This window comes from Balaenoptera borealis (genome assembly GCF_965194805.1).
Source record: "Balaenoptera borealis genome assembly, chromosome: 14".
NCBI lineage: Eukaryota > Metazoa > Chordata > Mammalia > Artiodactyla > Balaenopteridae > Balaenoptera > Balaenoptera borealis.
The window spans coordinates 75562716-75586834 of NC_138875.1; the positions used below are offsets into that span (position 1 = coordinate 75562716).

Genomic DNA, 24119 nt, shown 5'->3' on the forward strand with positions numbered 1-24119 from the left:
CGTCACGTAAAATAAACGCTCCGTATATATAACTATTATTATATATAATTGTTACCGCAGGACCCGCCCGTGGCCTCAGTTTCGTCTTCTCTATCACGAGTCGATATCCCCGGCTCCTTCCGCAGGGTGTTTCTGGAGCCACAAATCTCGTCCGCGGCGCTGGGAGAAAAGAGAAACGCTCGCGCAGCCACTAGAGTCCGGTGGTGAGGTCCAATAGCCCCGCCCCGCGAGCCCGAGCCTTTTACGTCATCAACTCGGCGCCAGCGCTGCGGAGGGCCCGGGGGCCTATCCTGGGTGTGGCGCCACCTTGGGGAGGCCTTGGCGGACGCCTGCAAGTCAACTGCTTGGTTCGGGGGCGGCTCGGAAACCGCAGCGGACCGTGACGAGAGGCACGTGGAGCCGTGGGGACACGAAGTCGGGCGGCAGGAGGGGCGGCCCGGAGCTCAGGCGGGGCACAGCGCCGGCAAGCGGGCGGCTGGCGGGGCTGTCCGGCGCGGGTGTCCCGGCGATGTGTGGCGCTGAAGCGGCAGCGGGAGCAGCGGCAGCGGCGGCGGTGGGCTCGGCCTCGGCTTCGCGGCGGTGCCGGCGGCGGAGGCGGAGGCGCAGGCTCCTCCTCAGGACCTGGCGAGCCCGGGCCTAAGCGGCGGCCCCGCGAGGCCCCAGCACATCGCCCCGGATCGGGGCCTTCCCCGCCTCGCCCTGCCCCGGGAGCCTGCCTCCCCGGCCGGGGATGAGGCTGGGAGGCGGCCGCGCGGGGCCCAGCACAAAGGCTTGTTCCCGGGGGCCGCTGCCGCCGCCGCCCCCAGCCTAGAGCCGCCCGCCGAGGCCGAGCCGGCGTCGGGGCCCTCATCCCCGCAGGTCCCCGGGGGCGGCTACTGCCCGTCTCCCCGAGACCCAGGGCCCCGAGTGCTGAGCCCCTTGTTCCTTCGGCTGCGACGGGATCCGGCAGCTGCGCAGCCTCTGCTGCTCCCGGCCGTGCGGGCCCCGCGGAGCATGTGGGAGGAGAGCGACATGGAGAAAGCCATCAAGGTAAGGGGGAGATGCCCCCTTCCTCCCCGCTTTGTTTCTGTGACATTCCTTTCGGCTCCAACCTCAGAAAGCGGAGAGAACTTGGAGCAACTCCCGGGTTTCGGTTTTCACTGGGCTCCGTGGACTACGTTTTACAGCACTGGGGAGAAGGGTTTGTGTGTGTAGGGAGGGACATCCGACTCTCTCCGACTTACCTGCTTAAAGCGGGGATATGATTCCCCGCTTCGCTAGAATGGAAGGTGAGTGGCGAGGAGATACTTGATGTGAGTAGGACGGAGGGGGGCCCCACTACTGTTTTCGAACATTCCCCAAGTTCCATCAGAATTTGCTTTCAGATGATCTGCTGCAACACCGCTTGGAGAACTGGACCTTATCCATCGCTCCAGATTTGTTTGAAATCTGCTGTTGCAGAAGGAGGTGATCGCCTTCTTACAAGACCTGTCCTTTGGCAAATAAGTTGTTCTCACTTTTCCGTGTGGTCCCTCCCCTATTCCTGTTTTCTTTTCCTTCTCCTCCTAGGTAGCACTAAGTTTATTTAGAAGGAGCTAATGGTGTTCTGTAACTTACTGCTCTGTTAACCAAAAAAAAAGCAAATATGTGTGTTCCAAAGTGACCTAAATAAAATGACACATTTTTAAAAACCTGCTTTTTACTCTTTTTCTTTTAAACAGGCAGACATTGAGGCATTCAGTCACAGGAGCCAGAAAGTTATTATTTAGCTGTACTTAGGAAATTAGATTCTTATGTGAATTGAACACTGAAGCTTAAAGTTTAATATGTATTATTTACTTATTTTACAGTATTAAGTCAACTCTGTGCATTTAAGAATTTCATTTTCCCTTGAGGGACAGGCAACGTGGGGTTATTTTCCCCATCAAGACACAATCACTACAGTCAATAACTAATTAAGAACTTACACGTCTAACAATTTGGGGGGTGGTAAAGTTTATAGAAGTCATCAGTCACTTCAAAGAAAATTCACCATTTAAACGAGGCATCAAAACAGAACATACACATTAAGGAAGATCAAATTTTAAATAATAGAAATAAAGGTTCTAAAAGACTACTTTGATAGATACATTTTTTTTTCTTTTGGTTTGGATTTTATTGGTACAGCGTCGTGAATTGCCTAAAGTTATATGATTGGGTTGTGAATCAAAATACATTTGGCAGATTTTTAAACTCAAGAAGTATTATCTGCTTCGTGCCAGGTGCTATCTTAGGCACTTGTCGTGCAAAGCCAGACTCCTAGATGTCCCTCTTTCATAGAGCTTCTGTCTAGATGGTGGAGTTAGGTAATAAACATTGCCAGATGATATAATTAAGTATTAAAAAGGGGGGAGTACTATTTTAGGAAGGGTAGGCGGGGAAGGCTTTCCTGAGGAGGTGACATTTGCATAGAGCTTTGAAGGGAATGAGGGAACAAACCTCGACTGTCTTGCGGAAGAATATTATAGGCAGTGGGAACAGCAGGTACAAAGGCCCTGAGGGTAGGTGCGGGTCTCGTGTGACCCAGGAACAACAAGGTGGCTGGAATGCAGTGGGTCAGTATAGATTATGTTAGAGATAGGTGATGGGAAGCCACAGTATACACAGGGCCTTGTAGGCTATTGAAGGAACTTTGGCTTTGACCCTGAGTAGGAGGGGAAATCTCAGAGAGTTCTGAGCAGAACAGGGACATAGTTCTAAGTGGGCAAATGTATAAACGGGGAAGCAGTGTTACTTACTGGTTGTTGTAGTTTCTCCAGGTTGACTCATGAGTTGAAATTCAGCCTGGCCATTCATTTCACTGTGTCCTTGAATAAGTCACTTCTTTGTCACTTAGTTTCCTCATCCATAGGAAAAGGATAAAAGAATCTCCTCAGCTTAGGGTTTTTTTGAGAATTTAATAAGCACATGTATCTAAATGTGCTTACAGTACCTAACATTTAGTAAGAACTCAATGGATATTAGCTCATAGCAACCTAAGAATGGTTTAGAAAGAGTTGGGGTTTTCTTCAGTCGGTCACTATTGTCCAACCTAATTTTCTTAAAACTTTTTAGCTTTTCTTCATGTACTTATTAACAGGTCATTGGTGAATCTTCCTACTAATTTGGGTGTGTCCAACCGATACAAATTAGTGTAGTTGAAAATATCTGATCTAACAACCAGTACTGACGAGGATATATTCCCTTGGCAGCAAGCCAGCATCACGTCAAATAAAACTTTTGGTCTGTGATATTGTGTTGTATTCATTGTTTTGCTTTTTTGAGGCTCTCCCTCATTTGGTAAGAACTGAGACCTCTGGAGTTCAGCTGGAAAAGCTATTTCCCTGGGTTCTCACCACAACATTTAAACTTCTGCTGCCTGATTACCTGAGAGTGGGCGGATTGGACTTTAAAATCTCATCCTATTACTCTTTAAGGTATTAGGATAAGGCCAACTGGCTACAACCATAGGCTCTGTCTTCTCATTTCTGTCTCTACTGCCATAGGCCATGACTTCACTACTCCCAAGTCACTTAGCTAAACCTGGATAATGAGCATTTTGGGATTAGAGATTGCCTTACATATTTGTTTTCTATTGTATATGGCAGAGTTTTTAATACTTTATGAACTTAATGAAAATTCATTTCCTTAGTTTTAAAAACATTAAAAAAATTGCAGTTATAATTCACATACCATAAAATTCGCCCAAGGTAAGTGTATAATTCAGTAATTTTTAGTAAATTTATAGAGCTGTGCATCTGTCCTCACAATCCAGTTTTAGAATTATTCTATCTCGCCTCCCTCTCCCCCACCCCACCCCCATCCCTGGAAAGTTCCTTCTGCCTCATTGTAGTCAGCCTCTACTGTGACTCCCCACCCCAGACAACTACTGGACTGCTTTCTGTCACTATTCTTTTGTCTTCTCTAGAAATTCCAAATAATCAAAATTATATAATATGTAGTCTTATGTGTTTGGCTTCTTTTACTTGTACTTTTGAGGTTCATCCATGTTAGTGCATGCATTAGTAGTTCACTCCTTTTTATTGTTGAGGAATCTTTTTATTGTTTATCCCCTGTTGTTGGACATTTAGATTGTTTCCAGTTTTTAGCTACTATGAATAAAATGATAAATAAAACTTGTCCATACAAGTTTTTGTGTGAACATATGTTTCATTTTCTTCTGGGTAGATACCTAGGTGTGGAATTACTGGGTAGTACAGTAAGTTTATGCTTAACTTTTTAAGAAACGGCGAAACTTTTCCAAAATGGGATTGTTCCAGGACCATTTGTTCAAAACATTGTCTTTTGCTTGTTGAATTACCTTTGTTGAAAATCAGTTGATCATAAATGTATAAGTTTATTTTTGGATTCTCTTTTTTTTCTTCTTTTCCTTTTTTCTTTTTCTTTTCTTTTTTTGTTTTTGTTTGTTTGATTCTCTTTTCTGTTTCATTGATCCATATGACTATCCTTATGCCAGTGCCACACTGATTTGATTACTGAAGCTTTATGGTAAGTTTTCAAATTGGGTAGCATGAGAACCAACTTGGTTTTTCTTTTTCAAAATTAAGCTGGCAGGACTTCCCTGGTGGTCCAGCGGTAAAGAATCTGCCTTACAATGCAGGGGATGCAGGTTCAATCCCTGGTTGGGGAACTAAGATCCCACATGCCACAGGGCAGCTAAGCCCGCGTGCCACAACTACTGAGCTTGCACGCCTTAACTAGAGAGCCTGCGTGCCGCAGACTACAGAGCCCACGCACTCTGGAACCCGTGCGCCACAACTACAGAGCCCACATGCCCTGGAGCCGGCGCACCACAACTAGAGAAGAGAAAACCTGCCCGCCGCAACTAGAGAGAAGCCCGTGAGCTGTAACGAAAGATCCTGTGTGCCGCAACTAAGACCTGAAGCAGCCAAAAATAAATAAAATAAATAACAAATCTCAAAAAAAAAAACCCCCCAAAACCTAGGAAACTGAAGGTTTCTATATATAAAAAAATTAAGTTGGTTATTTAAGTTCTTTGTATTTCCAAATAAATTTTAGAATCAGCTTGTCAATTTCTACCAAAAAAAGTGTGCTGGGGTTTTGACAGGGATTCCATAGAATCTGTTGGTCAGTTTGAGGACAGTTGCCATCTTAACAATATTGTCTTCTAGGCCAAGAACATGGTGTAACTCTCCATTTTTTTCCGGGCTTTCCCCTATTAGTGTGTTTGAGTCTTTAGTGTATAGATCTTCTTTTGATAAATTTATTCCTAAATATTTTGTTCTTTATGATGCTATTAAGAATGGAATTTTTTTTTAAATAAATTTATTTATTTATGGCTGCATTGGGTCTTCGTTGCTGCGCATGGACTTTTCTCTAGTTGCGGCAGGGCTTCTCATTGCAGTGGCTTCTCCTGTTGTGGAGCACGGGCTCTAGGTGCGTGGGCTTCAGTAGTTGTGGCGCACGGGCTCAGTAGTTGTGGCTTGCAGGCTCAGGAGTTGTGGCACACAGGCTTAGTTGCCCCACAGCATGTGGGATCTTCCCGGACCAGGGCTCAAACCCGTGTCCCCTGCATTGGCAGGCGGGTTCTTAACCACTGTGCCACCAGGGAAGCCCCCATTTCTAATGTTAATAACTTGTGTTTTTTCTCTCTTTCTCAGTCAGTCTAGCTAAAGGTTTGTTAATTTTGTTGACCTTTCAAAGAATCAGCTTTTGGTTTTCATTGATTTTTCTCTATTTTCTGTTTTCTACTTTATTGATTTCTACTTTACTTTTTAATATTTCTCCTTGCTTTGGGTATAGTTTGTTCTTTAGTTTTTCAAGGTATAAGCTTAGATTATTGATTTGTGATCTTCCTTTGTTATAGAGGTATTGATAGCTAAAGCAGTGTTTAGTGTTTCCATCTAAATGCTGCTTTAGCTGCAGCTCATACATTTTAGCTTATTGTGTTTTCATTTTCCTTCAGATCAAAATATTTTCTAATTTCCCTTATTATTTCTTCTTCATTGGTTATTTAGAAGCATGTTACTTAGTTTCTATATATTTTTAAATTTCCCAAATTTTCTTCTGTTGATTTATAGCTTAATTCCATTATTGTTGGAGAACTTCACATAATTTTAATTTTCAGAAGTTTATTGAGACTTATGACCTAGCACGTGGTTTATCCTGGAGGATATTCTGTGTGCACTTAGGAAGAATATATATTCCCCTGTTGTTGAATGGAGTGTTTTATAGATGTCAGGTCAGGTTCATTGATAGTGTTGTTTTCTACATTCTTGCTGATTTTCTGTCTAGTTTATGTACTATTGAGAGTGGAGGTTTTGAAATTGCCAACTATTATTTTTGTTTTTCTTTTCAATAATTATTTATTTATTTGGTTGCGCCAGGTCTTAGTTGCAGAAGGCAGGCTCCTTTAGTCGTGGCACTTGCGCTCCTTAGTTGTGGCATGCCTGTGGGATCTAGTTCCCTGACCAGGGGATTAAACCCAGGCCCCCTGCATTGGGAGTGTGGAGTCTTAACCACTGCACCACCAGGGAAGTCCTTGACCTTCTTATCATTATAAAAAGTTCCTCTCTTTCTCTATTAACATCTTCTGTTTTAAAGTCTGTTTTATCTGTTGTCAGGTATAGCTATTCCAGCTTTCTTTCGGTTACTTGTGGTATATTTTTTTCCATTCTTTTTTTTTTTCTTTCATTTTTTTAGTAAAGTATACATAGCATGAAATTTACCATCTTAACCATTTTTACCTGTATAGTTCAGTGGTATTAAATATACTCATAATGTTGGGCAACCATTACCACTATTCAACTCCATAACTCTTTTCATCTTATAAAACTGAAACTCTACACATTAAGCAGTAATTCCCCATTGCCTCCTTTCCCCCAGCCCCTAGCAACTGCCATTCTACTTTCTGTCTATGATTTTGACTACTCTGAATACTTCATATAAGTAGAAGCATACAGAATTTGTCTTTTTGTGAATGGCTTATTTCACTTAGCATAATGTCCTCAAGGTTCATCCGTGTTGTGGCATATTGCAGAACTTCCATCCTTTTTAAGGGTGAATAATAGTCCATTGTATGTATAGCCCACATTTTGCTTATCCATTCATCCATCAGTGGACACTCAGGTTGCTTGCATGTATTAGCTATTGTAAATAATGCTACTTTGAACATGGACATACAAATACCTCCTCAGGATCCTGCTTTCAATTCTTCTGGGTTTATACCCAGAAGTAGAATTACTGGATCATATAGTCATTCTATTTTTAAGTTTCTGAGGAACCGCCATACCATATTTCACAGCAGCTGTACTATTTTACATTCCCACCAATAGTGCACAGGGGTTCCAGTTTTCTCCACATTCTCTCCAACACTTGTTCTTTTCTGTTTTGTTGTTGTTGTTGTTTTTAATAGTGGCCATCCTAATGGGTTTGAGGTAGTATCTCATTGTAGTTTTGATTTGCATTCCCCTAATGATTAGTGACATTGAGCATTTTTTCATGTGCTCTACGCCATTCATGTGTCTTCTTTGGAGAAATGTCTGTTTGAATCCTTTGCCCATTTTTTGAATTGGGTTATTTGGGGGTTTTTTTGTTGTGTTTTAGGAGTTCTCTACATATTCTGGATATTAATCCCTTATCAGATATATGATTTGCAAATATTTTCTCCAATTTTGTGGGTTGCCTTTTTTACACTGTTAATAGTGTTTTTTGATGCACAAAATTTAAAATTTTCATAACATCCATTTTGTCTATTCTTTTGTGCCTGTTCCTCTGGTTATTTTTTTTTTCTTTTATTTTTTTATACAGCAGGTTCTTATTAGTCATCCATTTTATACATATTGGTGTATACATGTCAATCCCAATCTCCCAATGCATCCCACCCCCCCCCCCCCACTTTCCTCTCTTGTCCATATGTTTGTTCTCTACATCTGGGTCTCTATTTCTGCCTTGCAAACTGGTTCATCTGTACCATTTTTCTAGATTCCACAGATATGTGTTAATATACGATATTTGTTTTTCTTTCTGACTTACTTCATTCTGTATGACAGTCTCTGGGTCCATCCACGTCTCTACCAATGACCCAGTTTCGCTCCTTTTTATGGCTGAGTAATATTCCATCATATATAGGTACCACATCCTCTTTATGCATTCATCTGTCGATGGACATTTCAGTTGCTTCCATGACCTGGCTATTGTAAATAGTGCTGCAATGAACACTGGGGTGCATGTGTCTTTTTGAATTGTGGTTTTCTCTGGGTAAATGCCCAGTAGTGGGATTGCTGGGTCATATGGTAATTCTATTTTTAGTTTTTTAAGGAACCTCCATACTGTTCTCCATAGTGGCTGTATCAATTTACATTCCCACCAACAGTGCAAGAGGGTTCTCTTTTCTCCACACCCTCTCCAGCACTTGTTGTTTCTAGATTTTCTGAGGATGCCCATTCTAACCGGTGTGAGGTGATACCTCATTGTAGTTTTGATTTGCATTTCTCTAATAATTAGTGATGTTGAGCAGCTTTTCATGTGCCCCTTGGCCATCTGTATGTCTTCTTTGGAGAAATGTCTATTTAGGTCTTCTGCCCATTTTTTGATTGGGTTGTTTGTTTTTTTAATATTGAGCTGCGTGAGCTGTTTATATACTTAGGAGATTAATCCTTTGTCCGTTGATTTGTTTGCAAATATTTTCTCCCATTCGGAGGGTTGTCTTTTCGTCATGTTTATAGTTTCCTTTGCTGTGCAAAAGCTTTTAAATTTCATTAGGTCCCATTTGTTTATTTTTGTTTTTATTTCCATTACTCTAGGAGGTGGGTCAAAAAAGATCTTGCTGTGATTTATGTCAAAAGTGTTCTTCTTATGTTTTCCTCTAAGAGTTTTATAGTGTCCAGCCTTAAATTTAGGTCTTTAATCCATTTTGAGTTTTTGTGTATGGTGTTAGGGAGTGTTCTTGATTACTGTAGCTTTGTAGTATAGTCTGAAGTCAGGGAACCTGATTCCTCCAGCTCCGTTTTTCTGTCTCAAGATTGCTTTGGATCTTCAGTGTCTTTTGTGTTTCCATACAAATTTTAAGATTTTTTTGGTGCTAGATCTGCAAAACATGCCATTGGTAATTTGATAGGGATTGCATTGAATCTGTAGATTGCTTTGGGTAGTATAGTCATTTTCACAATATTGATTCTTCCAATCCAAGAACATGCTATATTTCTCCATCTGTTTATGTCATCTTTGATTTCTTTCATCAGTGTTTTATAGTTTTCTGAGTACAGTCTTTCGCCTCCTTAGGCAGGTTTATTCCTAGGTATTTTATTCTTTTTGTTGCAATGGTAAATGGGAATGTTTCCTTAACTTCTCTTTCTGATTTTTCGTTGTTGGTGTATGGGAATGCCAGAGATTTCTGTGCATTAATTTTTTACTCTGCAACCTTACCAAATTCATTGATTAGTTCTAGTAGTTTTCTGGTGGCATCTGTAGGATTTTCTATGTATAGTATCATGTCATCCGCAGACAGTGACAGTTTTACTTCTTCTTTTCCCATTTGTATGCCTTTTATTTCTTTTTCTTCTCTGATTGCCATGGCCAGGACTTCCAAAACTATGTTGAATAAGAGTGGCGAGAGTGGACATCCTTGTCTTGTTCCTGATCTTCGTGGAAATGCTTTCAGTTTTTCACCATTGAGTATGATGCTTGCTGTGGGTTTGTCGTATACGGCCTTTATTATGTTGAGGTAGGTTCCCTCTGTGCCCATTTTCTGGAGAGTTTTTATCATAAATGGCTATTGAATTTTGTCAAAAGCTTTTTCTGCATCTATTGATATGATCATATGGTTTTTATTCCTTAATTTGTTAATGTGGTGTATCACATTGATTGATTTGCTTATATTGAAGAATCCTTGCATCCCTGGGATAAATCTTACTTGATCACTGTGTATGATCCTTTTAATATGTTGTTGGATTCTGTTTGCTAGTATTTTGTTCAGGATTTTTGCATCTATGTTCATCAGTGATATTGGTCCATAATTTTCTTTTTTTGTGTGATATCTTTTTCTGGTTTTGGTATCAGGGTGATGGTGCCTTCGTCAAATGAATTTGGGAGTGTTTCTCCCTCTGTAATTTTTTGGAAGAGTTTGAGAAGGATAGGTGTTAGCTCTTCTCTAAATGTTTGATAGAATTCACCTGTGAAGGCATCTGGTCCTGGACTTCTGTTTGTTGGAAGATTTTTAATTACAGTTTCAATTTCATTACTTGTGATAGGTCTGTTTATATTTTCTAATTCTTCCTGGTTCTGTCTTGGAAAATTGTACCTTTCCAAGAATTTGTCTATTTCTTCATGGTTGTCCATTTTATTGGCATATTGTTGTTTGTAGTAGTCTCTTATAATCCTTTGTATTTCTGCAGTGTCAGTTGTGATTTCTCCTTTTTCATTTCTAATTTTATTGATTTGCATCCTCCCCCTTTTTTTCTTGATGAGTCTGGCTAAGAGTTTATCAATTTTGTTTATCTTCTCAAAGAGCCAGCTTTTAGTTTTATTGATCTTTGCTATTATTTTCTTCGTTTTTATTTCATTTATTTCTGCTCTGATTTTTATGATTTCTTTCCTTCTACTGACTTTGGGTTTTCTTTGTTCTTCTTTCTCTAGTTGTTTTAAGTGTAGGATTAGATTGTTTATTTGAGATATTTCTTGTTTCTTGAGGTGAGATTGAATTGCTATAAGCTTCCCTCTTAGAACTGCTTTTGCTGCATCCCATAGGTTTTGGGTCATCGTGTTTGCATTGTCATTTGTTTCTATGTATTTTTTAATTTCTTCTTTGATTTCTTCAGTGATCTCTTAGTTATTTAGTAGTGCACTGTTTAGCCTCCATGTATTTGTGTTTTTTGTAGTTTTTTTTCCTGTAATTGATTTCCAGTCTCATAGTGTTGTGGTCAGAAAAGATGCTTGATACGATTTCAATTTTCTTAAATTTTCTGAGGCTTGATTTGTGACCCAAGATGTGATCTATCCTGGAGAATGTTCTTGAGAATGCACTTGAGAAGGAAGTGTATCTGCCACTTTTGGGTGGAATGTTCTGTAAATATCAGTTAGATCTATCTGATCTATTGTGTCATTTAAAGTTTGTGTTTCCTTATTTATTTTCTGTTTGGATGATCTGTCCACTGCTGTAAGTGGGGTGTTTAAGTCCCCTACTATTATTGTGTTACTGTCGATTTCTCCTTTCATGGTTGTTAGCATTTGCCTTATATATTGAGGTGCTCCAATGTTGGGTGAATAAACATTTATAATTGTTATAGCTTCTTCTTGGATTGATCCTTTGATCATTATGTAGTGTCCCTCTTTATGTCTTGTAACAGTCTTTATTTTAAAGTCTGTTTTATCAGATACGAGTATTGCTACTCCAGGTTTCTTTTTATTTCCATTTGCATGGAATATCTTTTTCCATCCTTTCACTTTCATTCTGTATGCGTCCCTAGGTGTGAAGTGGGTCTCTTGTAGACAGTATATATATGGGTCTTGTTTTTGTATCCGTTCAGCCAGTCTGTGTCTTTTGGTTGGGGCACTTAATCCATTTACATTCAAGGTTATTATTGATACGTATGTTCCTATTACCATTTTCTTAATTGTTTTAGGTTTGTTTTTGTGGGTCTTTTTCTTCTCTTGTGTTTCCCGCTTGGAGAAGTTTCTTTAGCATTTGTTGTAAAGGTGGTTTGGTGGTGCTAAATTCTCTTAGCTTTTGCTTGTCTGTAAAGCTTTTGATTTGTCCGTGGAATCTGAATGAGATCCTTGCTGGGCAGAGTAAACTTGGTTGTAGGTTTTTCTCTTTCATCACTTTAAGTATATGCTGCCACTCCTTTCTGGCCTGCAGAGTTTCTGCTGAAAAATCAGCTCATAACCTTATCAGAATTCCTTTATATGTTATTTTCTGTTTTTCCCTTGCTGCTTTTAATACTTTTTCTTTGAATTTAATTTTTTAGTTTGATTAATATGTGTCTTGGTGTGTTTTTCCTAGGGTTTATCTTGTATGGGACTCTCTGTGCTTCCTGGACTTGGGTGACTATTTCCTTTCCCATATTCGGGAAGTTTTTGACTGTGATCTCTTCAAATATTTTCTCAGACCCTTTCTTTTTCTCTTCTTCTTCTTGGACCCCTACAATTCGAATGTTGGTGCGTTTAGTGTTGTCCCAGAGGTCTCTGAGATTGTCTTCAATTGTTTTCATTCTTTTTTCTTTATTCTGCTCCTTGGCAGTTATTTCCACCATTTTGTCTTCCAGCTCACTTATTCGTTCTTCTGCCTCAGTTATTCTGTTATTGATTCCTTCTAGTGTATTTTCATTTCAGTTATTGTGTTGTTCATCTTTGTTTGTTCTTTAGTTCTTCTAGATCTTTGTTAAACATTTTCTCAGTCCGTACCTCCATTCTATTTCTGAGATTCTGGATCATCTTTACTTTCATTACTCTGAATTCTTTTTCACGTAGATTGCCCATTTCCTCTTCATTCATTTGGTCTTGTAGGTTTTTACGTTGCTTCTTCATCTGTGACATATTTTTTTGCCATCTCATTTTTTTTTTTTTTAATGAGTGGGTTTGTGTTCCTCTCTTACTGGTTGTTTGGCCTGAGGCTTTGAGCACTGGAGTTTGTAGGCTGTTGGGTAGAGCTAGGTCTTGGTGCTGAGATGAGGACCTCCGTGAGACCTCACTCCGATAAATATTCCCTGGGGTCTGAGGTTCTCTGTTAGTCCAGTGTTCCGATATGGAGCTCCCACTGCAGGAGCTTTGGCCTGACCCCTAGCTCGTGAACCAAGATCCCACAAGCCCTGTGGGGTGGCAAAAGAAAAAAGAGAACAGTAACAAAGTAAAAAATAAAATTAGACTAGGAAACTAACAGATATGTTAGAAAGAATATAAAAATAAAAATATAGATGAATCGACAACCGGAAGGTACAACAGTACCACAGTAGTAAAAAAGAGGAGGAGAGAAAAGAGAAAAAAAAAAAAAAAACGGGGAAAAGGCCTTCCTGTGGAGGGAGGGGCCTACGCAAGGGTGAGATTTGGGCAGTGGGCAGGGCCTATGCTTAGGACCCACAGGTCTGGAAAAGGCCCTGGGCACTGTCGTGGATGGGGCTTAGGCTCAAGGAATAGAAGGGGCCCAGGCGTGCCCCCCACCCCTGGTCTCAGAGGGTGGGGTTCCTCACCTGGGAGCCCAGCAGGCTTCCTGGGCTCTAGTGGGCGAGGCAAATGCCCTCCTCTCCTCCTCTCCTGCTCTTCCTGCTCTTCCTGTCCCAGAGGGCCCCTCCTACCTGCCTCTCTGGTTCTCCTCTTGGCCTTCTTGCTATGCACCAGGACCAATGTGGCCAGGGGACCTTGGAGGGCAGTGGACCAGCCTGGGAGCTCAGCAGTCTCCCTGGGCCAAGTGGGTGGGGCAAACACCCTCCACTCCTCTCCTGTTCTCCCAGATGGCTCCTCCTACCTGCCTCTCTTGATCTCTCGGGTCTCCCTCCTGTGCTCCCAAGGACCCATGTGGCCTAGAGGGGGCTTTGGAGGGCAGGGGACCACCCTGGGAGCTCAGCAGGCTCCCTGGCCGAGTGAGCCAGGCAATTGCTCTCTGCTCCTCTCCCACTCCTCCCAGAGGGCCCCTCCTACCTACCTCTCCTGATCTCCCCGGCCTCCAGGGCGCCAATCCTGTCTGGCCTCCACTTCTCCTCCCACCTCTGTCCCCCCACGTCGTACTGGTTCACTTGGGGGTTCCTACCATCTCCTTGGGTGTCAGGGTCCCCCACCAGCGGCCGGCAGGCACCCTAGTTGTGGGAAGATGCTAACTCGGTGTCTTCCCACACCACTGTCTTGGCTCCGTCCTCTGTTTTTATATCCAAGAAATTATTGCCACATCCAGTGTTATGAAACTCTTGCCCTATGTTGTCTTCTAAGAGTTTTATTGTTTTAGATCTGACATTTAGGTCTTTGATCCATTTTGAGTTAATTTTTGGTACTTTTAAAAATATATATTTATTTATTTTTGCCTGTCAGGTCTTAGTTGCCACACGCAGGAACTTTTGTTGCAGTGCGCAGGCTTCTCTCCAGTTGTAGCGTGCGGGCTTCTCTCTAGCTGTGGTGCATGGGCTCCAGAGCGCATGGGCTCTGTAGTTGTGGTGCAAGGGCTCAGAAGTTGCAGCGCACAGGCTTAGATACCCTGTGGGGTGTGGGACTTTAGTTCCTTAACCAGGGATAGAACCCATGTCCCCTTCATTGGAAGGCAGATTCTTAACCGGTGGACCACCAGGGAAGTCTCTAGGTATATGGTTTTATATAAGGTTCAACCTCATTTTTTTGCATGTGGATATCCAGTTTTCCCAGCACCATTTTTTGAAATCATTTTATTTTAACCTGTTTGACTCCGAAGCATATCTCTTATAGACAGCATATAGTTGGATCTTTTTTTAATCCAGTAAATATCACTTTTTCTGTATTATTCTTATTTTTATATTAGTTAGAAATATATTTATTATTTAACTTTATTATTATTTATTATTTTTGAAATGTTAGTATTTACAAAAACTGCAATAGATAGATTTGCATGTGGGTTGTAATTTGTTGACTCTTGGTCTAGAAGAATTCTCAAGAATTATAGTTAACACTTGAACAACATAGATTTGAACTGTGCGGGCCCACTTATGTATGGATTTTTTTTCAGTAAAGATGGATTACAGTACTAAATGATCTGTGGTTTGAAACCATGGATGCAGAACTCCTGATATGAAGTCTGACTCTAAAGTTATATGTGGATTTTTGACTGTGCCAGTGCCAGCACCCCTAACCCCCTATCTTGTTCAAGGGTCAACTGTACTTCATTCCATGAGTCTATATCCTTATTTAAGACAGTGTATAGAGTTTTTAAAAAAATATTTATTTATTTATTTGGTTGTGCTGGGTCTTAGTTGCGCCAGGCGGGCTCCTTAATTGTGGCTTGAGGGCTCCTTAGTTGCAGCTTGCCTGCTCCTTAGTTGCAGCACGTGGGCTCCTTAGTTGTGGCATGTGAACTCTTAGTTGTGGCATGCATGTGGGATCTAGTTCCCTGACCAGGGATAGAACCCAGGACCCCTGTATTGGGAGCATGGAGTCTTAACCACTGCGCTACCAGGGAAGTCCCAGTGTATAGATTTCTTTAGCAGAACCCAGTCAGTGTATTTGTCATTGATACATTTGAGGTAGTCCATAATTTTCTTCAATAAAGTGTCTTAATTGACCCGCGCCTTTTTACCTTCTCTTTGCCATTAAAATATGTGAGAAAATATGCCATCTACACATAGAAGAGTCGGCTGATGTGAGAATATTACTTCTTTTGCCCAGCTGGGCTTAGTGAAGTCTTAGAACTGGTTAGTGTTTATGGCACCATCAACAAAGGTGCAAGAATTAAACCTGGTAAAGAGGACAACAGACGTAAGAAAAATAGGGTTCAGAGATCAGGGCTGTAGAAAGACCTGTTAGTGCCTCTCTTACCTTCTGCAAAGCCAAGTGTCAAAACTTCAGTCAGAGTCTCTATTATTTGAATTTTCTTGGCTGTCCATTAGGTAGAGTACCATCTTAATAAGCACCAGTGCAGTGAAGAATTTGGTCTAATATTATTTTTACATCCCAGGAACTGGACATATGAATAGTCCTTTGATCTGACTGTAACAAATAATTCCGTAGAACGAATCTCTCTTTTCCACTGAGTCTCCAATGAGTGTATGTCTTCATTAGAAGCCTGGCAGAGTTTACTCTACCATGAAGCATAGACTGTGCTCCAATTCTCTCTTCCCAATTCTGTCTTCCTGTCTTCTCAAATACTTCTGAATCCGGCAGGATAGGCAGTGGAAACATGAAAGAGGTAGACAGGTTAAATGGGTAGGTTTGAATTCTGTTCAGGAGATGGTGAGTGGAGACCTGGGACCTCCCTAATTGGGCAGGATTCATTCCTAATCCTCATGCTGGGGCCTGGGCAGTTACCCCCTGATAGCTGGGGATGATGCCAAAGATGAATGATGCTGGGGAAGAGGCCAAAGCCATAGATTCTAGTCTTATCAGTGCCCAAAACTCACTGTGTGACTTTGACAAGCTCCTTAACCCTGATATACAGTTTTTCAGAAGAGAGTTTGTATAATGATTTTGCTAGTCCCTCGCAAATCAATGTCCTTCCATCACCTGGTTTTAGTCTACCTTTCTAGTCATTCATTCCATAGTTATTGAGCATTTACTATATGATGGGAACCTTTATCAAGAACTGGCAGCAGGGAAGGTGTGGATATGAAGGCTATTCTAAGCTTGTTTTATACACTTACATATTCATTGGACAGAAGCTCTGTTTTCATCTCTGAACTTATCCTGGTGCCTGGCACTTACTAACTGCTCAATGAGTTTGTGTTACGTAGACAAATACCCTGTTCCTATACCTGGGAATCAGGATTCTGTTGCTAATTATAATCTATCAGATTTTCATTGCAACAAAACAATTTGATAGTCTCATGAGTTTTGGCCTAATTTCTCCCGGTCTATAGTTGGTTTTCTGTTCTACCCGTGGAACCCTGAAAAATGAACTTTAGCCTACCACAGTTTAAGTGTATGGCTTTCTTGCCTAAAAACATATGGCAACAGAAGCTCAATATTTAGTGACTACACAGTAATTCCATAAAAACTTTAATTAAACTGTAGAGGCTCTATCTGGAACTATTGAAAGCTATTGGAATCTATTAAAACTGTGAAGAATATAGTTACACAATGAACATGACAGAATATCTTTGTACTCAAAATAACACTTGAAAACTAGATAAATGTACTACGATATTTATTACTATTTTATTTGAACTTTTAAGTTTTAATTTATTCAGTTATTCCAATTTGATCAACTTGTTCAAGGATATAGACCTCTATATCATAGCAGCATATATCAGACCAGTCTTTCTAGAATCTCAGAAAATATACTTGACCATTTGGCAAATAAGTACTTAGTAGTGAAACATTTTGAAAGAATATAGTCTTCCCACACTCAAGAAAAAAAAAAAACACAACGAGTATTTACTCACATGGACCTTGCAGAAGAGCTGAAGAATTTCTTTTTATTCTAAAGTTTGCCTTCTCTTGTTGGAAAACAATGCCTAGCATAGTCCTGTAGGCGAAATGTGTAATTATAAAGCCCTACACAAAGCTCTACTTATCAGCTTCTTCCAGAAGCTGAGATGTTGAGCATTAAGGTTTTCTGTTGTCCCACCTCTGCTTAACTATTCAGCTTTTTAACTGGAGAATCATTCTCTGCCTCCTCCATTTTTATTTTAATAGGAAACCTCCATTTTAGAGGAATACAATATCAATTGGACTCAGAAGCTGGGAGCTGGAATTAGTGGTCCAGTTAGGTAAGAGACCCATGTGCAAACTATGACACAATTGTTCTGAAGAGAACCTGTTCGAAATACATCTTAAGTTAGAAGCATTAGGTTTGCCAGATTTGTGAAACAGCCTTAATTTAACAAGCAGAGGTATTTATGATAGGCTTTTTCTCATCCATTTAGAAATATATTTAAGTGACGAAGTCACATGATCTGTAACAGAATCATTTAAGATGTTGATACCATGGAGCCACTGTATGAGTCACTTGTAGCCAGCAGAGGCCATTTTGTCTTTCTTGGCCAGCATCAAGTTGATTTCACATGTCTAAGGCCTGTGAAGGGCGGGCGAGATGCCTCTCTGCCTTTCCATCTGCTAGCCCTGGGGGCAAGTTTGTTCTGATGTGCCTGGATATATTTTTGATTAGAAGCACAGTTCTCAAAGAACAGCTTGTTAAATTAGTTTTCACTATAACTTAGATGATTTCTGATTGAACTTTTTTCTCCAAATCTAGAGTCTGTGTGAAGAAATCTACCCAAGAACGGTTTGCACTGAAAATTCTTTTTGATCGTCCAAAAGCTAGAAATGAGGTATGGTCCTTTATTGCCTTGATTTGCCTAAATATTTGAAGTGCCTAAGAATTATTCTTTTTACAAGTAAGGCAGCTTCCTGGAGAGAATACAGAGATGCACAAAGAATTTTATGTTCATACTTACTCTGTTTATATTCATACTTTTTGCTATTCCATGTTATCATTATAAAGCAGTTCTTCATCCATCAATACCAAAAGCTGTTAGTAAAGTCTTGCTTCCTTTCAAACCACCTTTTGTTCTTTTTCAATTAATGCGATTCTTACACCCCAAAATACTCAGGTTTACTTCAGCTTTTGCTTATTGGAAAAGGTCTTTAAAGAGTGGAGATAAAATAGTATGAGGAAGGTTCTAGTGAATAGTGTATTGAAATGGTGTTGCAGCAGAACTCTGAGGATGTATTTCTAGTTTTTAATAATAGGCATTTGTTTAAAATTATTTGGATGTGGTGATGACATGTTAATAATATGCAATGAAGGACTTATTCTTTTGCTTAGGGATATATGAATAATTTCTGAAATAAGATGTATTATTTACCAAATTTTTCATTTGCTAATAGATAGGACAGTAGAAGTAAATAAATCTGTTGGTGAGGTTTTTTTCATGGAAAGAGCATTAAGGAGGTAATCTGTGTATGAAAACACTTTTTTTTAAACATCATTCCAGGTGATAAGGTTTTTTACTGTAATAGGCTCATCCCCAGGCCTAGTGTGGTCAGTTTTGGGGGGAAAGTTTGGAGAGAAAATGTTGGCATCCCCTACGTACAGAAACATTTCCTCTGTTCTTCTTTAAGGTACGTCTGCACATGATGTGTGCCACACACCCAAATATAGTTCAAATCATTGAAGTGTTTGCTAACAGTGTACAGTTTCCTCATGAGTCCAGCCCCAGGTAAGACTACACAGGGTCATTATGACATGACCACCTCTCCACATGTAAGCCAAGGTGTAGTGGGGTCTTCTTTTGTGCCCTCTTTCTCTCCCATCCCTTCCCTCCCTCCCTGCCTGCCTCCCTCCCTTCCTCTTTCTTTTTCTTCTCTCCTTTACTTTTTAATTTGGAAATTTTCAAACATTTGTAAAAGAATCATGTAATGAATCCTTAAGTACCCATCACCCAACCTCAACAGTTATCAACTCATTGCCAGCCTTGCTTCATCTATACCCTACCCACTCTCCTGGCCCCCCCTGAGTAATGTGGAATTAAAACAGATTCTATTTCAAATTAGCAAAAGGAGACCAAATATTATTCTAGGCAATGTCTTAGACGTTGATATGGCAAAAAGCCCTTATTGCTGAATCTGACATTCCTTTTAAAGGAAGAAATCAACATCATTCTTTTAGCCTCCAAATGTTTGGCAAGCTCATTGGGTGTCATTCTAAATCTTTTCCAGGGAATTGAAAGTTAAATAAGGTATGGTTTCCATTGAAGGGACTGAGATATAAACCTATTATTCTAGCAGTGTGATAGGTACCAAGGAGAGGCATGCATAAAATGTTCTGAGCTTACAAAGGAGGAGAGCTGCCCTCTGTAGGCTGGGGAGGTGAGGTGTCTCAGAGCGGTTACGTGGGGGCGAGGACTTGAAGGGGGTGAGTAGGAGTTTTCCAGATGGAAAAAGATGAATTTGTAAAGAAAAATGGAAAATCAAATGATTATTTCTTAAAATTGTGCTCTGTTGGTGAAAGCATTTGGATGGAAGCTGGAAGCATTTATATCAAAGAGTGGTAACCAAAATTCGGATTTTTTTTTTGACAACATGAGAATTTTTGCTTTTATTTAGTAGCTGTGTAACCCTATCTGGCTATCTTGCTGGGCATGCTGTGGGTCGTATGGAAAACTAGTGGAGTAGGGGCAGGGAGTAGAGAGGGGGAGACACACACACACACACACACACACACACACACACACACAAGAGTGAATAACCAAGACAGCCCAACTGAATGACTTGATATTCATGTCCTATACAAAGTCGTATTCTGTTTTCGATACACTTTCAGTGTAGCTTCCCTAAAATGTATATACAAGTTAAGTACAGAATCTTCAAAAGGATCATCATTGTCTTCAAAACTAATTCTTCTGCTTTCTTTTAGCTTCTTAGAAACCTTTAGGTCAGGGATAGTCCTCATTCATAGTGTCCAGCTGGTAGTGACAAGGGATCCAACTCAAAGGGGCTTGGTAGGACTAGATTTAGGAAGTAGTAACACTTTGTAGATGAGGTATCTAGGTTAGCTACTTGATGTTTCAGTTTTGTTTTGTTTTGTTTTGTTTTTTAACTTAACAAAATCAAATGCTTTCAAACAGGGCTCGACTCTTAATTGTAATGGAGATGATGGAAGGGGGAGAGCTATTTCACAGAATCAGCCAGCACCGGCACTTTACAGAGAAGCAAGCCAGCCAAGTAACAAAGCAGGCAAGTTAACCCCGGGTACCAATCAAACTGCCAACAGTGTTGGTTAACAAGCACAATTTCATTGGGGGGAATAAAAGAAAGCTTGAAGAAAAGCTCTATTTGATCTCTCATTGCCTGCTTTGTTATGTAATTAGAAAAGATGCCTTGACAGGAGGAATGTGACCCCCTTTTATGCTTTGGTGGGGGGGACCTGTATTCTTAAGTGGTTTTCAATTGTTTGCCTATGATAAGATTTAAATAAACTCTGGAAGGAAGGTAATCTTAACTCCTTTTTAGATTGTAGATAATCTTTAGATGTATAGCTTCCAAGCACTGTTATTGGACTTTGAGATAAAATGCTAGTGATACTACCTGAAAGACTGTATGGTGTAAAAATATGTTCTAAGGCAATTACATATAAGATACTTTTTGCTTATGTCACCTTTCTCTCATCAGATTTTAATAGTAGTCTAAGGTCTTTGTAATTCTGGGTTATTCCTGGTTTTATGTTCTCTCTATTTTGACATCACATTTTATTGCTAGAGGGATGATGTACGTCACAAACAATACTAGGAATCCAACTGGAAATAACCTCATGAGGAGATGAAAAAGCTAAACCCTCAAGGTTTCTCTTCAGGCCAAGCAAGCAAAGCAGAGAGAAGCAGGACACATAGCCCACTGGTTCTTAATGAAAAAATTCTTCCAAATTTTCTGTGAGCCTCAAGCATTTTTTGACGCCTCCTTTCTGGTAGGGAGGAACTGATATTTGGAATGCCAAGGCAATTCCATACAGAGTGTTAAAGAACAAATAAAATCTGTTCTATTTGATTTTAAAAATTATAGCTTGTATTTTTCAAATATTAGGACTAAAGGATGAGCTCTGATAATCTTCTGTAAAACCAAAGTCGTTTAAATCCACCTAAACAGGCAACACTTTCAACCAGTCGGATGAACAGATTAGAACATCAGGTGGAAAAATCCGTTCAGCTGCTTTCTGTTGTTCTTGAAAGCAGAACTTCAAGTTGGGCTCCCTGAAGAGTGCAGGTTTCCTTTGAGTCAGGCGTTAGTGCTGCTGCCCTGCTAGGGGGAAGCCAGACCTTCTGAAGACTGCCTGGCCCAGTGTTTGCTTTGCAGTACTTGTCACATCTCAGATTAATGGAAGTGCAAGTATTTCACTTTTCCCATTTCATACAGGATTTAACCATCAGTTTATTATGACAAAGAATTGTTTTACTGTTGTATTTTTTCTTTTTGTTGAACAAAATACAGCTTAATTCATTTCTATTTCTTGATATCTGAAGTCTTAATTTCTGCTTTAAAATTGAAAACTGACCACAGTCTTAATTGACTTAGTAAGGATCATTTTTTAACATCCTGAGTTCTCTAAACCAGGGGAATTAAAGAGCTATCTTTTCTAAGATATGGTTGCTCCATTATGTCCTTTCCAGATAGCTTTGGCTCTACAGCACTGTCACTTGTTAAACATCGCACACAGAGACCTCAAGCCTGAAAATCTGCTCTTCAAGGATAACTCTTTGGTGAGATGACTTGCTCTTCTGTATTTTAGTGCTGCTACTCTCAGTATAGTTCAGGAACAGTGTGTAGGTGTGTATATGTTTGGAGTGCTCTGAATCCATGGTGAAGAGGCTTTAGGCCAAAGTGCTTCAAGCAGCTTACTTTTCCCATATCTGTTCCCTCGCTAGAGGCTCAGAGAAATTGTACCATACTCCTGGCATCGATCATTTTGGATGACACTGATGTGTGTTTGTACATAAGGACTTTAGATTTTGGGTATTATTTGGAAGGACTTTGGGAAGGGGCAGGAATCTATATGCTGTTATATGTTACCTTGGAACTTAATGGTTGTGTTTAGTGTTAACCCTCATAAGGTGTGTTTTCCTCTCCAGCCCCAGTCCATGCCCCGTGCACTGTGTCCCACCAGATAACTTACTCTGGCTATCATGAAGCTGATGTTGAGGGTGAAGCAGCACCCTAGATTGATGAGAGATAATGGGACAATAGAGTCAGGAAGCATCTTGATTTTAGTGCTGCCTTTACAAGTTATAAAACAGGGATAACTGTGAGTGGGTAGAAATTCCTTACTTCTGTATTACTAAGAACAGTTTCTAAATATGAATCATTGTCTCCAGAGTGAGGACATGCTACTCATAGGTTCAGGTCTCAGCTAGAAACTCCTGAGAGCTTAAGGTAACATGTCTTGCACCTGCATTTTCCTTTAACGTTTTCCGAGAACTCTGGAGCAGTGACTCCCATTTGTTTTATTTCAGGATGCCCCAGTGAAGTTGTGTGACTTTGGATTTGCCAAAATTGACCAAGGTGACTTGATGACACCTCAGTTCACCCCATATTATGTAGCACCTCAGGTAAGCATGTGCTGTTTCTTCCGTAGGATGTGTCACCAAGCTGCCTGTAGACTCACGTTTCTTCCATTCCACAGCATGAGTGGGTGTATATTACAAATGGAAGGAGGACTCAGCTTCATAAACCTATAGGCTGCTTAATTTGGTGCAGGCATTTTATTCTTTTAAAAGCAGCCTTATTGAGGTATGATTAATATACAATAAAATACTTCTACATTAAGTGTAGTTTGATGAGTTTTGACAAATGGATACTCCTGCGTGAACATCACCAAAGTCAAGATACAAAACATTTCCATCACTTCAAAAACTGTCTTGTGTGCCTTTGCAGTCATTCTGCTCCTAACTTAATCCCCTTAATTAAAACCACTGATCTACTTTCTGTCATTATTGGTTAGTTTTGGTTAGTTTTGCCTGTTGTAGAATTTCATAAAAATGGAATTCTGTACCTTCTGTGTTTCACTTCTTTGGCTCAGCATGTTTTTGAGATTCATCCATGTTGCTGTATGTATCAGTAATTAGTTCCTTTTTATTGCTAAGTAGTATTCCATCATATGACCAAGCCACATTTGTTTATTATCCATTCACTGACTGATGGCCATTTGAGGTTGTTTCCTATTTTTCACCATTAGGAATAAAGCTGCTAGGAACATTCATTTACGAGTTTTGGGGGACATACCCCTCCCCTTTAGGTAAAATCTTTTTCTAAAATGGTTGTATGCACCACTAATGTAATGTAAATGTTCCAGTTTCTTCACATTCTTATCACCAACTTATGTTTGTTAGTGTTTATAATCTTGGTCATTCTGGTAGGTATGTTCGTGTTATTTCGTTATGGATTTAATTATAGCATTTTCCTGATGGCTACTGTTGTTGAATATTTTTTCATGTGTCTACTGGCTGTTCTGTTGTGAAATATGGGTACAACATTCTGTTGTGTAGTAGTATGGGTACAAATCTTTTGCCCTTTTTGTGTTGTTTTATTAATGAGATATAAGAATTGTTTTTATTATATTCTGGATACAAGTTCTTTGTCATATATATGTATTACTATTTTACTGCTGCTGTAACAAATTGCCACAAACTTAGTAACTTAAAACAGCACACATTTATTACCTTACAGTTTTGGAGGTCAGAAGTCTGAAATGTTTCAGGATGTCAGCAGGACTGTGTTCCTTTTGGAGGCTCTAGGGGAGAATCCATTCCCTTGCCTTTTCAGCTTCTGAGACCACCTGCATTCTTTGGCTTGTGGCCTCTTCCTCCATTTTCAAAGACAGCAGCGTAGGTAGCATCTTCCAGTCTCTCTGACTCTGACCGGGTCCAATTACATTGGACCCACCTGGGTAATCCAGGATAATCCCCCATCTCAAGATCCTTAATTTAATCAAATCTTAGAAGTCCCTTTTACTATGTAAGGTAACATATTCATAGGTTCCAGGG

The 24119-nt window shown here is 40.2% G+C and overlaps 2 protein-coding genes across 20 annotated transcripts in view; one reads left to right on the top strand and one right to left on the bottom strand.

Moving 5' to 3' along the window:
• The window catches only part of TMEM116 (transmembrane protein 116), a 238315-nt gene that overhangs the window by 19949 nt on the left and 194247 nt on the right, over positions 1-24119 (bottom strand). For all 5 annotated transcript variants that reach the window (XR_014234084.1, XR_014234085.1, XR_014234086.1 and 2 more), the window contains exon 12: positions 56-15797. The gene's annotated coding sequence lies outside the window, so the exon portion shown is untranslated. The remainder of the gene's footprint in view (positions 1-55; positions 15798-24119) is intronic.
• Positions 898-24119, top strand: part of MAPKAPK5 (MAPK activated protein kinase 5) — a 43006-nt gene continuing 19784 nt past the window's right edge. For 10 of the 15 annotated variants that reach the window (XR_014234082.1, XR_014234083.1, XM_082353702.1 and 7 more), the window contains exons 1-7: positions 898-1029; positions 17281-17354; positions 17840-17915; positions 18709-18806; positions 20214-20326; positions 21754-21839; positions 22590-22685. Coding sequence is in view for 13 of the 15 variants with exons in the window: in XM_082353702.1 (XP_082209828.1) it covers positions 994-1029; positions 17281-17354; positions 17840-17915; positions 18709-18806; positions 20214-20326; positions 21754-21839; positions 22590-22685 (579 nt within the window). In the remaining 2 variants the exon portion in view is untranslated. Of the gene's footprint in view, positions 1030-17280; positions 17355-17839; positions 17916-18708; positions 18807-20213; positions 20327-21749; positions 21840-22589; positions 22686-24119 lie in introns of those variants that run through there. The other 5 variants (XM_082353693.1, XM_082353694.1, XM_082353695.1 and 2 more) reach the window with 3 other exon arrangements.